This window comes from Carassius gibelio, chromosome A8 (assembly GCF_023724105.1).
Source record: "Carassius gibelio isolate Cgi1373 ecotype wild population from Czech Republic chromosome A8, carGib1.2-hapl.c, whole genome shotgun sequence".
Lineage (NCBI taxonomy): Eukaryota > Metazoa > Chordata > Actinopteri > Cypriniformes > Cyprinidae > Carassius > Carassius gibelio.
This window is the reverse complement of record NC_068378.1, coordinates 13,252,240-13,269,879: the sequence shown is the minus strand read 5'-3', so window position 1 is coordinate 13,269,879 and position 17,640 is coordinate 13,252,240. Positions and strand designations below refer to the sequence as shown.

The window sequence follows — 17,640 nt, the reverse complement described above, 5'->3', positions numbered from 1 at the left end:
CATGAAAATAAAGAAAACTCTTTGAATGAGAAGGTGTGTCCAAACTTTTGGTCTGTACTGTACATAACAAAAAAGTATGAAACAACTTAAAATACGTCATATTTATTTTCTGTACTGTATATAGTACAGTATATAGTATATAGTACGCGCGCAAGTTCGTTATTTCCAATGTAGGCGCGCAATGCACGCTCATAATGGAAGCAACGCGCGCGCGTCGCACCGCATCGAGTTAAAAACATCTAAACTTTTCAGAATGCCGAAAGCGCACTGCAGGTCATGTGACAATAACTAACCAATCAGCTTCATCCTTTCCCGTATCAACGTTGAAAGCTCAGCTAAGATGAAGGAACAGCTGTTCATAGCTGTATATGGATTGCCATTTTGAAACGAATTTAGTAGCAGAGCTACTGCGAGCGATTTTTAGTGCTGCAAATCCATTTATCCTTTGCTGAAATTTCCGCGTCTTCAATGAGAGAGAGCGTGTCACGGATGCTTAGCAACGACAGACGCCCCAGGAGCACTTCTGTCCGAGTGCTTTGGAAACAAGGAGAAAGCGGCGCGACTAGCGTTTTCCACGCGTTTTTTGAAGTTTTCTATTGAAGACAAAAGCGATGACCCTCGGTACCTCTCAGGCTAACATGTTGATGTGATGTGATATCTGATTTAAGTGGGCGTGGTGTGTGTAAGGTAGAGAGGGCATGACTGATGATAGTGTCCTGATCCAGTCACAACGCTATTCTCAGCCTGCGCTCCAGCTGAGTAATCAACTTTATTTAAAAAAATAATTTATATATTTTATATTCAAACTGAAAACATGATGTGATTAACACTCAAGTCATTCAAGTCATCGTGTCTCAAGTCAAGTCAAGTCCCGAGTCTTTAACTTCCAAGTCCGAGTCAAGTCTCAAGTCCTAAAAATAGCGACTCGAGTCGACTCGAGTCCAAGTCACCAAGTCACAAGTCCCCATGTCTGCCCGCTGGTGTACCCTGTCATGTTGCAGATGCGACATACCGTTGTTTATTTATCCACCACTCTCTTGCCATCACCATTATAGCTTAAAGGGAATCCAAAGTGCACCCAAACACCAGACCTGTTGGTTATTGGAGGATCTTCTCATTTCTAGTCTGTTAAACGCATTGGCTATTTTGCAACGAGCCTTCAGCGTGTACTGAGTGAGCGAGCGCCTGCTGAGTAGCCTAACATAAACATATAAGATGGTGTTTTTTTCTTCTTCGGGAGTGTCAGGGGCGTTGCCTGTTACGTTGTTTGGGTTCTTGGGCTACCTTGTTGAACGCATATCATTATATTTCTTTCTCTCTCTTTTTTTTTTTTTTTCAAATATAATTAATTACTCCAACGAACCGTTCGGTATACATAATGCGTACCGCGTACCGAACCGAAAGCGTCGTACCGAACGGTTCAATACGAATACGCGTATCGTTACACCCCTAATATATATATATAAAATATATATTGTGAAATAATCTTACAATTTAAAATACATGTTTTCTTTTCTTATACATACGTATATAAATATATGTAATTTATCCCTGGTTTCAAAATTTCCAGGAATTATTTTTTAAAAATGTATATATTTAAAATATTTGTTATTATAATCAGTATTGAAAAATGTTGTGCTTATTACTTTGAGAAATCTCTCAACTGGTTTGGAGCACACAGCGTGTAAATGTCCTGGATGTAACTAATAACACTCACAACCCTCCGTATATAGATCAGTCAGAGGGGGCTGTTTAGTGTTAATCCCTTAAAATTCAACATCAGAACTTTAACTCTTTACTCTAAGAGTCCTTAATACCAGGATTTTAAACCCTGTAGATTTTACTGTGCTTGCTGTAAGCATGGGCTAACAATTTTAAGACTACTGTGACCCCGGATTGCAGAGGTTTTCCAACTCCACAGACTGTCAGACAATGATGTCATTCCCCCAAACACAACTATTATACTGCAGTCCCATCCATTTCACCAAACCCTTCCTCCTCTGGAAGCTATGTATCCGATGGTGTTGTAAGAAAGTGCCTGAGACAATTTCACATGGAACCCAGTCAGAATGTCTGAATGTCTAAATATAAGCACTTAATAATATGGTACAATGAATACACTTTCATAAATAGTTACTTAGTTGAGCTGTTGAGATGTCTTTTGTACAATAGTTTTATTTTTGTGATCTTTTAACCACACACTATTCTAAAACAAACGAAGTTCAAGAATCAAAAATAATTTCAAAAATCTTCATTTACACCATGACCGGATGGCTTCCCCTTGATATACAATGATTATGATTATGTTTTTTTATGGTACAGACACTGTGTAAACATTTAACTATGCATGGCCTAGTTTCACTTGAGAAGTTTCACCTGATGCTGAAGTAAAGCCAGGCAAGTCATTTTTTAACGAAGCATGGAAAAGACGTGAATTATGTCACTGTGCCAAAAAGGTGCCGTTCTTTATTTTCTCACATGGAGACGTGTTTGAAAGCTTAACCAGACCAACAGCTTTAACTCATTACCTTTGCCAATCAGAATGGAGATACAGAAACGATTCAGTGAGGAAAATTACACCAAGGCAAAATAATCAAACTTTCCAAAAGTGGAACAACTCAAGATCTTGATCTATATCACAGTATCTACTTTTTTTTCTATCTTTCTACTGTCTACATAAATTAGATTAGAATAAAATATATTGCACTTTTCACACATGTAGTACTCTTCTGTAATTCCTGTGACCAAAAAAAAAATGTAATAAAAATAATCAAAGGCATAGATTCAATCTTAACGACCTATTAGTTATGTAAAAAAATGATCTAACATAAAACCAATGTAAAAGGGATAAAAAGGAGCTAAGATATCTGTATTCCCCCTTAAAATTTTGGACTGTTCCATTTCAGACGTCATGACCTTCTCGACTGTATCCAGCTATTCAAATCATACTTTGATAATATTATAATTTGATATAAAAAGCATAAAACAATTATTTTCACTTGTGACACCTGGAAAGCTTAACCATTAACTATACATATCGTACAAGTTATTGTATAATATGCATATATACAGTAAACCTAATTTATGGAAAATTTGTCAGTAATTGGAAACCAACATTTGCCAAAATAGCAGTTTAAATTTATTTTTTTTATTTATATTTTAATTTTACATTTTAGAAAAGTTAAAAAAAAAACACCTAATAATAAATATGAATTAATTATGGATAAATGGTAATAAAATGTTAAATAGTTAAACTGTGTCAGAACAAATTCATCTTGATAATGTCAGCAAAACATGGTCAGGTCAAAGTGTCTGAATAATTTTTGGTCCCAAATTTTTATCAGTTTTACTGGTAGTCTACTGTATGAAGAATTTTTGGGTATAATATGTCACAGTTTGTTTTATCCTCACTTATATAAATTAACTACAGTGTATAGTGTCCTGCACCCACTAGTAAAAAAATATCACAAAATTATATCTAGTGTTTTATTATAATTTTTGTTTTGACTGTATATGGCCTTCAAGTGGTGTGCTGAAGTTGAAAGCCAGCAGTCAACACCTAACTGAAAACTAACTTTAACATATCCACATGGAGAAAGTGGAAATATGGGCAACCAGAGTTTGGCAATTCCTGATGTTGCAGACAGACAGACAGGACCACACAGCAGGAGTGAAAAAAACTCGAGGAAACGGGGAAAACTCATTTAACGATGATGAAAACATCAGTGCTATGCGTGTCTTTTTAGAGGCAGACAGCCAGCCACATGTATGCATAATACATAACATGCGTAGCATGTAACATCAAAGTATTCAAAAATTATACTTTTAAAATTCAGTTTTCGAAATATAATTTACAACATTAATTTGTCATACCTTACCACATGTCTGACCCAGTTTTTCAGAAAACCATATTATACAATACTGTATTAGGAAAATATATTATGGGCTTCACATGTTTATGAAGCCTGAAGTAAAGGAAATAGAGATTATATTGTAGCATAAAGTCATGCCAAGCTGGTACAGCTGTGGCCGGTAAATTAGGTGTTTGGTTGGCCTGTGGGCCATGCAGCCAAACCAAGAAGACATAAAGTCCACAGAGAGCACAAGTTTTAATAAATACCAAAGGCAGCTGTGCAAAATGAAGTGTTAAAACAAGGTCTCAGTCTTAAAGATGTGGTTTAAAGTTTAAAGTGAAAGCTGGCATAGACATTTATTAAATGCAATAAATTGCAGTGCAGAAAGCAAAGCTAAAATCATCCAAAACAATCAGTTCAGCTAAATAAAGGCTACTGAGCATTAAAACGTGTTTGGGGAACTTACGTGTAATTGTCATCCTCCACAAACTTTTGGAGCTCCTCGATGTAGCGCACTGACATCAAATACTTCTGCACGTGTGGTAACATGACCAAATGATCTGTGGGGTGAAGGAATGCGGAGATACAATATAAATTCTCGCATCTGTACACTGCGTGCAGTTTTACTGTTTCTCTTGTTTCTATTTAGATTTCCTTTTTTCCCTTTAATGAGATCTGAACATTACACAATATGAAAAAAAGAAAGAAAATGAAAATGAATATGTTTTTGGAAGCAATTTACCATAGTTACAGGACACCTGTAGATCAGAGATGATGCGCAGTAGATTGTTCATCTGATTGGTTCTTTGCTCTGTCTCGATGATGCTATCAGAAGCAGGGTAGGCGGAGTCAATGTAGGTCATATCAAACAGGTAAATACCTAATGTAAACAGAGAAGAAAACATGTTTATAGACACAGGTAGAGTGGGAGATCATTTCATTAACACAAAAAGTGAAAAAAGATTTGAATACTTTTCAGTAGGGATGTAGCGATCAACTCACGATTCGATTTGATTTGATTCACAATTCGATTTTCTCACAATTTTTTTTAAATAAAATTAGACTGAAGACATACAGTAAATGAAAAGGTCCCTTTTTATTAGGCTATCGCTGCATGTTTCTTTGTAAAATGTAAATATAACAAAACTAAATTGAAATTTGAAAACAAACCCCAAGTTACAAATAAAGGAAGTCTTTGAATATGAACAAACTAAGGCTTTGTCTGTGCTCTTTTAATATAAAATTAGAGGCAACCACTGAATTCTAATCGTGATCCAAACAAAGATGTAGCACACATGCAGCATGAGTAGTTTTTAATCTAAATTAGACTGTAGAATTTCGAAGTCTGAAGCAAAAACAGAATGATCTGACTAAAGTCTTGTGAAACTATACTACATAAAACATATCTGAACGAAACAGCAGACGAGCTGAATGAGATGCAGATTCACTCTCTGACAGCAGGTGGTGCTTATGAACAGCAACGATACATTGTTTCGCTGGTTACCACTGTATACAAATGCATTGATGAAATGCAAGATGAAAAGAAAATACCATGTAAACTTTTCTAAAGATAGTCAGTTCCCTTCAGAGATACATTCATATAAACTTCTACTCGATTTGTTTGGCATCTCAACTGATTTGAATCATCAAATATTTGAATACATTTTTTTAACCGGCTCACGGTTAATCATTATATCCAGGCCTGGTTCTATGGGGGTGCTCAAACGAAATCAATAGTACCCTCAGTTAATGCTGTAAAAATGGCATTTTATTCCAGATTTGTGACACTTTTGTATAATGGCCGCATACACTATGTTCATGTGACTGATGATAGGATTTATGATAAAGGAAAATTCTGATTTGTCATCCCATGGCTACATTTATTTTAAAATTTTACAATGTTTTATTGTGTTTTTGATCAAATAAATTCAGCCTTAGTAATCTTCTTGGATTTTATTTTATTTATTTATTTTTTTAAATCTTACCGACCCCAAACTTTTGAATGGGAGCAAATCAGTTATTCTTCAAAATAATGCCATTAGTGTTCCATAGAAGGTAAAAAGTCAAAAATTTAAGTCCACAATCTATTCTCCAAAAAACTTATTTAGCACTTTCAAACAGATGTGTACAGTACTTTGAGGCATAGTGTAGGCCTATTACACATCTGGGCCCTGATCTGTTGTGAAACTTTAGTGGACCCTCACTCCACTTTTACAACATTTACACAGATAGTTCAGAGAGAACTCTCTCCAGGATTCACAAGCACACTGGCAATTGTCAGGTGACAGAGACAAAACTAAATGGCACGCAGTGTCTGGACTGAAAACGATGGCCAGGAGCGATTGCCGTGATGCTCTAGCTTGCTTGTTAGAGTTCTGTTTCCACTACAGGATCTACAAAGCAGCTTGCTAATCAGCAGGTGGAGGTTATGAGTCTGTTAATGAGGGCAATTAGTCAAAAACTGAAGAGCTAAGATTAGATTTACACAGGCTGTGGGATGTATTTGCTTGCTCACACCAAACCTAAACACTATCTATGGCTTAAAGGTGCACTAAGCGATTTTTGAAAAACGCTTTTGACCAGTGAATGACAGAGTCCAGAAACAACCTCGCAGCCAATCAGCAGGAAGGGGCGTGTCAAGTAATGAGAAGAGAGTGCTCAGTGGGTGCACAGAATGGACGAATTTTAGAAGATCTACTATAGATCGCGAGAGATTGCAGATGGAAAAAAAAGGAACATTTTGGATGAATAGAATATTAAAAAGAAGGATTATGATCAGGCCATAGGTGGGAGCCGTGTAAATCTGTAGATTTCCAGCGGTGGAGAGAACTCAGGGAGTGGGAAGGCATGGAATCGGATGCCAAGGTTGCTTTATTTCTTCTTGATGGGTGAGTTACGCTGATTTTGCTTTTTCACACAACTATTCTTTTGATTTGACATGTAACAAATGTAAGTCACCAAAATTATTTGTGACTTTGCAGCTGCCCTCATAAAGTGAAAAGATACAAAACTGAAAAAAAAAATAAAATAATAATAATAATAATTTATCTGCTGCACCAATATAGGATCTGGAGTTATACCAGACACTGAAAAGGTCATTAAAGTCACAGAAATAGTCTAGTGTGTGTGTGTGGGTGGGAGTTTGTCAGAGGTCAGCTGTACAGCTGAGATTGACCCTGACATGCTTCCTGTGAAGAGTGAAGTAGCTCATTGACCTCCAGAGACCTTTCACTGGATTCAGTTACACCAGCGAAACCAAGCTGGTAATAAAAGTGCATGACAACTACTTCAGCTGCCATCTATTGGTCAACTTCTATTATGATTTTATATATGCGAAGAGTGTAGAGAAAAAAAATTATCTTATCATCTATAAGATAATGGCAAGAAATAATTTAAATGTTAAATATGTGAAGTCCAAAGTTTTTCTGAAAACAATGTGCTCAAAATTAAGCAGATTAAATATTTTGAGGGAGAAGTGATTTTCACAAACTTGATTCAGTCAGCCAGGACAAAATATTATATTTATTGTTATTTTTTGTGGCTTTAGCAAGCGATTGAGCAAAATTACTTGATGCTGTTTTATAACAAAGTTCGGGAGGAACAGTCGCAGTTCATTAACCTGATTAACACAAGTGGAAATAAGTGTAACAGTAGCTGGTTTCCAATGCAAGGTTCATAAAAAAAATAAAATAAAATAAAGGTCTAAGAAAACTGTTCACATAGCAGCAGAATACAGTCAAGTCAAATACAAAATCAGTCAAATATGGAGTGCTAAAAATGGTTCACGCACTGTTCAGCAATAAAAGAGATTGACAATCTCATTCTATATCTGAAGTAACTTCAGGACTCAATCAAATTTAGAGAGAACGTTTAATACATACACAATGTGCTGTCACTCATTGACGTACAGTATGTGTGGAAAGAGGCATATGGCTTGCTGGTTATTCTTTGCTGTTAAGCATTAATGTTAGCACTGTCCACCTCTCAGATTATCAAAAATGATTGAAAATAGGGGTATTGTGAGAAAAAGAGGCCAAGTGATCTGTTAAGAGTTACCAATGTCACTTGCTCCCCTAATGATGCCTATCAGGAGGACCTGAAAGTGAGCAGGTGATATTTGAACACACACATAATTCAGGAGCCGCCGTCTGATCCTGATGTCCATGAATAGAACAGGGAGTGTGGCTGGAGTGTGTTCTTCATGTCTGGCGCAGCGCTAAGGCTCCTAAAACCAGAGACCATTACAGCCAAAGACATTTACAGACTTCAAGGTTTATGCTGCTTGAAATATAATATTCAATTGAATCTTTCAAGCAAAGAATTTAAGGATATGGTGTGACTCTCACAGAGAAGGAGGATGTGAATCACAATGGCTGTGGAAATGCTAAACTAAAAATACCTCAACAAAAATGCTGACATGTCTCAGAAGATCAGTGATTGATATGCTTCACCTCTGACTTATTACTAATAATAAGTAAATATGATGACATGCGAGCTAACCACAGTGATTCCCCAAATGGGACAGCCAGAGATTTTGGTCTATAAATATCGAAAGCATTTAGGACACTGATAAGGCTGGATGCCCAGTTATAAACAATACTAAAATAACAGTGCTTTGAACCACATCACACACGGCTATGACAAGTACAAGAAACAATTTTACACAACAAAATATGACGTTCTCAATATATGACAGTCACCGTATTTCATAGCAGCTGAATTTGACTGACCAAGACTGGTTTCATGTGCTCATAACCTCACTAGTAATTAGTGCATAACGTACACTGGGGCAAAATGACTGCACTGAGTACACGAGTTGTATGCATATAAAGCAGATGAGGGTTGATTTTTTGGTAATGACTGGCAATTTTACACTGCAACAATGTTTGCTTGAATAGGGCTAACAAATGTGGCTTATGTTCTTGTGCCATCAACATGACTTGATTTTTCTTAGTCTTAAAAGCCAGATAAATTACTTAATCTACTTAAAATACATACATACATACAAATAATGGTTCCACACATACATCATGGAAATGTCAATTTGATGTGTGCATTTACATCTGCATAATGTTTTTTATCTGCAATACTGTACATCTTTAAGATGCTTCCTATCAGATGTCTTATAGACATTTAGAAAATGTCTTTAAGAGGTTTATGATTTAGAATGAATGTAAAACTGCTTTTGAAAAGATGTTTATCTGAAGTTGATCTGATTTTTGATTAAAATAATATGCTACTGCATAATATTTTATTAAATAAAGTTAATAAACAGCACATTAGTTTGTTCATGGAAAACTCGTAGTTACAGTAATAGTGAATATGGGTTCCCTATTCGAAACTTTCACTGAAAAATCATATCTTTTGTTTAGATGTTGGAGTTTTAAGAGCCAAAAGCCAATATAAGAAAGGTAAAACACCACACATGCCAGCTGTTTCTTTGCTGCTTTAACTGCCAAGCATTATTCACCAGGTAGACAAGCCCCATCACAAAACCCTGAGGAGAACCAGACTGTGTGGAAAAATTTAATAATTCACATGACAATGAGCAGACTTGACTTGTGTTAACTCAGTGACACAATGTGAGTACTATTTTTCCTGTGAAAGTACAGCATTTTTTTTTAAGTCACAGAGTGCACAAAAGTATTAGTGCCACATGCATTCTGGGACAGTTTATCATGTCAAGGAATCATGTTTGCGGCTATGATAGTCTGCCAAGTTAAAACCGACAGCTATGCTCCTCTCTTCTCGGACATGGTGTCACCAGCAATTACATTATGTAACAAGGTCTATTAACCCTGTGCTAGAGCAAAACTATTCAATAAGGACAGATTAATTACAGGTTCACGGTAACTAGCTTAACTAATGTTAACATGAAAAATGTAACCAAAAAAATACAAATAAAATGAGGTATTTGCTGTATTTATGCTATACACCTTTTTTATATTGGTGGTGTTCTCAGAAGAGGAATATATATATATATATATATATATATATATATATATATATATATATATATATATATATATATATATATATATATATATTCCTATATACATTAGAAAAGCATCATGCATGTGATGCTGCATTAACACCAGTAGGTGTCAGTATAAAGTCCAATATATTTGTTGTATCAGGCAGCAAAAACAATTATGCACCTTTCCGAAAATATTTAGTGTTAATCGTAGTAATGTTTTTTTCTAGATTCTCATGTCTGCACAGTGAGGGAAGGAACATCGAAATGTGCATAATTGTGGAAAAATGTATTTTACGTGTGACACATTTTAGCCACTGTGGTTTGAGGCCTTTAATTACATAACTGTCTGCATTCATAGCAGGCTATGTAAAAAAGCGTGCATGTCTTTAAGACATCAGCTTGAAGGGTTTTGAGATTGCGGCCTGGCCAGTGGCGGAGAAACATTCCAGAGGTGTGACTTCACATGTGATAGTGGGGCTATGTGGTGGCTTTCTCAAGGGATTTGGTTTTCCCATCGGGGGCTTTTCAGAGAGCAGGAACAACTGGGATGACAAAGGAAGTGTTAACACCTGCCATCCGGAACTCAACAACATTAGAAAGATTACTGAGGGATGAATATGAAATACAAGATTGATTAATGTATTCGATGATGTGTGGTTAACTTTTATGTTTTATTTAGAGCATCTGGATTTGTTTGCATCAGGATTCCCGGCCAATAAATCCCCAAACACTTTTCATGAGCTGCACAGCCAAGTTTGGTTGTATAACCAATCCAGAACAGAGTGTTAAACTAGGAGCAGTCAAAAGTATATTTTAAATAAACACGTATTACTGCTGCACAAGGTGAATACGCAAAGAGAAATAATAGGTTTGGCTCATGCAGGAGACTTTAGAGCCAGGAAAATACAATTGTACCTTCTTAACAATCTGCTCACTCAAGTGTACATTTTATACAGACTGTGATGAAAACCGCAGACAACTATACTATTACTCCTTGTAACTATTCTATTACTCCCTAAAACACAATCTGCCAGAATACTGCTACCTAGTGCAGACCTAGCCTACAATGATCTCTTACCAACAAACTAACTCATTATGCTGAGATGTCTGGAGATTTCAATACAGAGTTTATGGAAATTGCCACGCAGGCTGGGAAGCTTTATATATTGCATAATGAGATAAAAGAGCCTTTTGTTAGGTGAAACAGCCGGAGACACTGGAAAAAATCGGGGAAATAGTGTACAAAGAGCAAATAACTACACTTAACACACACAAGCGCAGACAGCAAAAACACTTCATAGAAGTTATACGTGACAGTTTTACACAACTGCCGCTGTTCAGCCCTTTGATGTGGTGGAGACAGTCGTACTCGACATGAGACTGTTGTTGCACTGTTCCTCTGGGATCACTTAGGATGAATTTCAGCATTTCAAAACTGTCACTTTTGTTCACTAGGATGAAATATAGCTAAATCACATTTAAGCTGCCTTTTAAACACGTTGCACATGGATTTAAATATGTGTGTGTGAAGTGAAAGTGACATTCAGCCAAGTATGGTGACCCATACTCAGAATTTGTGCTCTGCATTTAACCCATCCAAAGTGTGCACACGCACGCACACACACAACTGGAGCAGTGTACAGTCATGCTGTGGCACCCGGGGAGCAGTTTGGGGTTCAGGGCACCAACTGTAAGTCGTGGTATTGCCGGCCCGAGACTCGAACCCACAACTCAAGGGTTAGGAGTCAAACTCTCTAACCACTAGGCTATGACTTCCCCACAGCTTGTTTGTGTGTGCGTGCGTGTTTGTTTGTGTTTTTAAACCATAGTTTCCTAAGAACTAATTTCATGTCCTCATCCTGACACATGGAACCAACGGATTGTTCCAACAATGCTAAAAAACAATGTTAAAAAAACTATTTGAAATTATTCAATCTGTTTCAAAATAATTATATTAAAACAAATAAAAAAAAAGTTATTTCCAATATTAATAATAGTAAAACTATTACATAGTATAGTAAAAACTAATGCATTTAAACCCTATAATGTCTAAAACCTCTGCAGATGGCCTGTTACACACTTTGAGGGTCCATAATGACGTGTTAAATACTGGTATAAAGTTGCACAAAAATACTGTTTTGTATCCCAGCTTAATATACAGAGACAATGTTAAGCAAGCCATTAATTTGATTCCCCAGAAAAGTGTAAACACTGTGGCGCTTTCAAAACATTGCTCTGTTTGTTTAAGAATACTAATCATGCGGACACAGCAACGGCGGCTCAACCAATGGTGTTTGTTTGGGGTGTGGCCATCTGCAAGTCTGACCAATGGCAAGGGTGGGTAGAGTCTTCAGGAAACCTGTTTGTAAGCAATCAGAAAATCACACCAATGAATGTGCAACACTACTCAACTGCTGTCAAGGCAGTTATATATCATTCCCTCAATAAAAGAAGTGAGGTAAACGATAGCAGCACAGGGAGCGAAAGAACGGTGGAGCCCCGAGGATGTGGTCAGGCTACTGTTCAAAGAGGTTGCAGATGTCTAGCCAAACGATGAGCTCACGAGTTTCTGCAGGGACCACAGTGGAGGGCTGGAGTGTATTTTCCATCCTTTTGCTCTTCCAGGCGCTCTCAGATCCTTGTCTCTGAGGTTGCTCATTACAGACCTTGTGTGTAGTACGGCGGTGGGTGCCAAAGCCACTGAAGAGAAAACCTCCAAACCCCCTTCTAATTAATTTCAAGAGCTTTTGCTTTACTTATCAGGATCACAAGCCTGGGGTGAACTTTCATTCTTTTTTATTAAATAAGCTCTTGGACCAGACAAATCATGTCTGTTTGATATCAAACATGACAGGATGAATGATGTGCTTAGAGCTGTGAGATGCCCTGATTAGAGTAAAGCTTCTCTGATAATGTAACTGTAATTATCTATTTAACAAACGTAAATGTTTAAGCCTATGGTTATTACCCAGCAGTTTAAAGTTTATATAGTGTTGGAAGAAAGAGATTAAAAAAAAAGTGGTTCAGTGAAATTTTTGGTGTACAAGATTTATATTATACATACTGTATATACAGTACATATAGTGAGACCTATTTAGAAAAGCATCTGTGCTTTTTGTCCATTCAACAACACTGTTATTTTGGACCCCATTGACTTGCCATAAATGCTTTGAAAACTTTTTTCCCCCACAGAATCAATTAATACAGGTTTGGATCAACATTAGGGTGAGTAAATGATGACTGAATTTTCATTTTCAGGTGAATTATTTCTTGAAGATTTTTTTAAACATGTCCCACAGAACGGTCACAATGCCCCACCACCCACTTTGACAACAGCTTTTTGTGTTTGAATAAGCACTAAAATCATGTAAAAAAAAAATAAAATCTCATGTACAGTGGAAAATGGAAAAGCCTCATTATTTTTCGACCCCACAAACCTGGCAGCAGAAGCCAGCTGCGGTTGACTGAGGCCCTTCTTTTAATCTGCAAGGTATTACCGTACTTGCTGAACATGGGAAATAATAACAAATGGTGAGTCCCTCACACTGAGACACGGGGTGCCGTATGTGCTTTGCTTGGAACCTCATCTTTCCACACCACCGACTCCCTGTGGTTCCCAACTCCTGGATTTTTCCGTAGGGCTCAGGGTTGTAATACTGAACTTTTATTTATCTAGTATCAATAATTGGAAGGGGTGGAAAGAGAGAACAGAGAGTTGTCTTAAGGGACGTGGAAGTTACCTTGCTTCCAAAATCAGCAAGCAAAAAAACACCAAACCTGGGCTTCATTTATAAAACACATATATGATCGCATTCAATCATAAATTCCATGGATCTAAGCTTACGTTAAAAACGAATGAATAAAACTGATTTTATAGAGGCATTAAATTGTTCTTCTGCACAGAAAAGCAAATGTGAATGCTACATAAGTGCACACTGACTAGATACAGTAAGTATTAAATAAATAGTATACTTATAAAAAATGTATTAATATAATTATTTTTAATTATTATTATTATTATTATTATTTTATTTTTTTTTGTAATCTGATTACTTAATAAACATTTGACTGTGTTTATCCATTTACATTTAATAAGGGCCAGAACTTGTGATTATGTACAGTATGTGTTAAATACCTTAATTGAAAACATGCTGTGACAGAATATTTTATTGTATATCTGCGTGAGTACTCACAAACCTTTATGACCTTCACTGAGACCTACAGTACAAGAAAACAGGCAGCTAGAATATTTCAAGCACACTTTGTGGGATACAGGAAGATAAATAAATGCTGTGTGTTTCTAGGTGAAAACAAAATCACTTTATTTGGCCTTCTGAAAGTAGATGCATTTAGGAATCTGTAAGATTACTTATAACAGAACAGCAACGCATTTTATGGACAACCGTTTTGTGAACCTAGCACTTCTGAATCTACTGCTAAAGCTACTGTAATATGTTTTGTTTTATTGCTATTGAATTTTTAAATGCAGAGTTTTGCCAATAGCATCTGCCCGTCGTGCGCGCGCACGTGTGAGTGTGACAGAGAGAGAGAGAGAGAGAGAGAGATGGTCAAACAGTGGAGTCAACACATACGAGCTTCATCACTGTGTCTGTCATGCAACTCTCTTCCCCTTTCAGACTTGAACTGATGGTAAAACTGAGGACATTATTCACTGTCTTTACATTTTTTTATTTATTTTTTTAAAGATGAAGCTCACGGTTATGGAAAGGGGCTTAAAAAATTTGACGAATGCTTGCGGTAATAGGCCCATCACAATGCACTGGGTAAGTTGGCCAATCAGAGCAGACTGTGCTTGTCGGAAGGAGGGGCTTTGTAAAAAACAACATCTTTGAGAGAGGTGGGGCATAGAGGACCTACATTAATGTACAGTATTTGATAAATAATGTGTTTTTTGAACATTTAAGCATGTCAACATATTCCGTTACACCAAATACACTAAATAATGGTCTTTAAGAAAGCATCATATGACCCCTTTAAACTAAGAGAACCACAGTATGAAACTTATAAAGTAAGTCTAAAATCTCAATGTCACACACCTCATACTCTCCCAGTGAGTGGAAATACCTCTAGACTTCTCTCTTCTGTAAGAGAATTCCACATTTTGTATCTCTTGATGGAATAATTTATGAGAAGAAATTATTCATAACTCTAATAAAATGTACAAGGGAGCGGTTTACACCTAGAGAGACTGCACTTTCAGAAAGCCACCAAAAACCCCAAAAGTTTAACATGGAAATAAAATGAAGAGTTGGAGGTCACAGGGTCACGAATTGCTTCCTTTTCCATCAGCCTCTGTGGTTGAAAACACCTCTCTGGTTTTCTCATTTAAAACAGAAGTCCTTCACATTTGTCATTTTAAGTGCTGTTTTTGCAATGCAAATGATTTATATGCTTAAATGAAACAATTACAAAGAGGCATTTTGAAATAAGTCGAAACATTAACTCTCAACGATAAAAATAACAACTCTTAATAATATTCATAAATGTTTTAGTACTCTTTTACATCAATTCCCTGGATTCAAACATACAAAGTGACTGTGTTTTGGCTATCCATGCCTCTATAATGCCAGAACAATGGGTTTAATTTTCTTTAAGCTTGTTTGGATCAAAAATAAAAAGCCAAAACAAATTCAAAGAAAAAAAAAAAGACAGAACTTAGTAGACTCAAGGCGCTGCTCTTGAAAATAAAGTACACTGAACAAAGGGTTTCATCCAGCTATTAATGCCCCAATTATCCAGCTCAGTATAAGGATGGGAATCATCTAAAAAGTTGGACGTAGAAACAGAAGAGCCGAGCAAAACATAGAGAGAACAGAAGGTGAATGGAGCATTCTGCCCCAAGGTTGAATCTTCACCCAAGAGCCCTAAAGACGGAGAACAGTCTTTTTCTGTGTGTCCAGAACAAGCAAGTGTAGTATTGGAATACTGAGCATCTTGCTCCTATCACCTCACTCACCCCTCCTTCTCAGAGAGGAGGTCTCGCGCAATGTCACCAACATATCAGTATAGAGGAGCTAACGGTGCATTTCTGAACACAAGCTTCAGCTCAATAATAAATAATGTGAGGCCCAAAGCCTCAAAGGCAGAGGTCTTAAATGCCATTGATGTCAGAATAAATTGTTTGAGTTCATAAACTTATTTCAAGTCAGAATGTTGTTCATTCTACAAAACATGAGCCCTTTTTCCAGTGAATAAATTTAAGTGGCATCTTATGCTAAGTGTATACATTTTAAGGCAATAAGTATGGATTTAGAAAGGTAATGGAGTTTTCCAGTTTAATTACAAGGCTGGTTACACTTTATTTTAAGATGTCCTTGTAACAGTGTGATTATACCTGTAAGTACTGAGTAATATTTATTAGCTACATGCACTTACTATATTGTTAGGGTTAGGATTTGGGTTTAGGTTTGGCTTAGGGTCACGTACATGTAATTATGCATAATTAATTTAGAATTTAGCAAGGATGCGTTAAATTGATCACAAGAGCCATATGTGTTTTTGTAACAATGTAAATGTTTTTCGATTTCAGATAAATGCTTTTCTTTTGAACTTTCTGTTCATTGTGTTTTTCAAGCTGCAAGTAAACATATACAAATAATTTATGATGGATCATGCACACTGAAGACTGGAGTAATGGCTTCTGAAAATTCTGCTTTGCCATAACAGGAATAAATTAAATTGTAAAATGTAGTAAAACAGAAAACAGTATTTTAAATTGTAATATTTCACAATATAATTATTTTACAGTTTTTTAATGCAGACTTGGCAGGCATAATAGATTTAAATAAATAAATAAATTGCACCTTTTTTTTTTTTTTACAGACCCCACATTTTTTAAAGGTACTATAGCTGACCTCAAATTTTTAATTTTGTCATTGTTTACTTACCCTCCAAGCAAAAGTTCCATCAGCAGCTACGAAAAGGCTCCTGTTTATAATTACAGATTTTTGTGGTTTTCTATGAGATGTGTTTTTGGATTTGGATTTCTGTGTTTGTTCCAGAGGTTTGTGAGTCTCTATCGCATTCCCATAGACTTCTCCTGCAGACAGGAAATTATTTCACACTGATCTTTGGCCTGGCTGGAAATCAGGAAAACAGGCAAAGATTAGGCTGACATATTCAAGCTGCATCATCGAAGAACAAAAGGACAAACTGAAAACCTCCATGTTGCACTGTTCCTAATTTGTATCTTTTAAAATCTAAAGACTGTTGCCTAAATATATGCACTTCAACAAACTTCTGCAATCATAGATTATATTATAAATCATATTATAAAAATCTTCTTTATGTAACTCGACTGGAAATATGGAGGCTATTTCAGCTTTGGATGATCTAATCTGAACAAAAAACAATTATGTTTAAAGACCTCATTAAATCAAAATGTCCCAACTAAACTTCCCACCATTTCAACAGGAATATTATGTCAAATATCCAGAGTCTAAAACAATCAGCATTCATCGCTGAATTCTTTTAAATATTCAGAAGTGATGAAAGTTGATGTCCACACACTAGCCTGTAGAGGCTCACTGACTAAAAAAAATCACCTCCCCCTTCAGTTAACACAAGCAAACAAGGCAATATCTTAAGCATGACGCTAAGCATAACGTCACCTGCAGTGCTGCCACATCACTCTTGCTCTGATCCCAGCAGCAGTGAGCATTAAAACTAGCAGACCTGAACCCAAACAGGCATTAACAGAGCACACCTTGTTCTCAGCTGTGACTTAAGGAGCAACGCTCCTGCAGTTAGACATTAATGCAAGTCATGATTAACTTTGTTCATCAAGAC

General features: G+C 36.4%; 1 protein-coding gene across 3 annotated transcripts in view; it reads right to left on the bottom strand.

Annotated features, from left to right (window-relative positions):
• The window catches only part of LOC128018492 (ras-specific guanine nucleotide-releasing factor RalGPS1), an 81,057-nt gene that overhangs the window by 9,983 nt on the left and 53,434 nt on the right, over window positions 1–17,640 (bottom strand). For all 3 annotated transcript variants that reach the window (XM_052604032.1, XM_052604034.1, XM_052604033.1), the window contains 2 exons: window positions 4,597–4,734; window positions 4,321–4,414 (listed from right to left, as the gene is read on the bottom strand). In XM_052604032.1, the coding sequence (XP_052459992.1) occupies window positions 4,321–4,414; window positions 4,597–4,734 (232 nt within the window). The remainder of the gene's footprint in view (window positions 1–4,320; window positions 4,415–4,596; window positions 4,735–17,640) is intronic.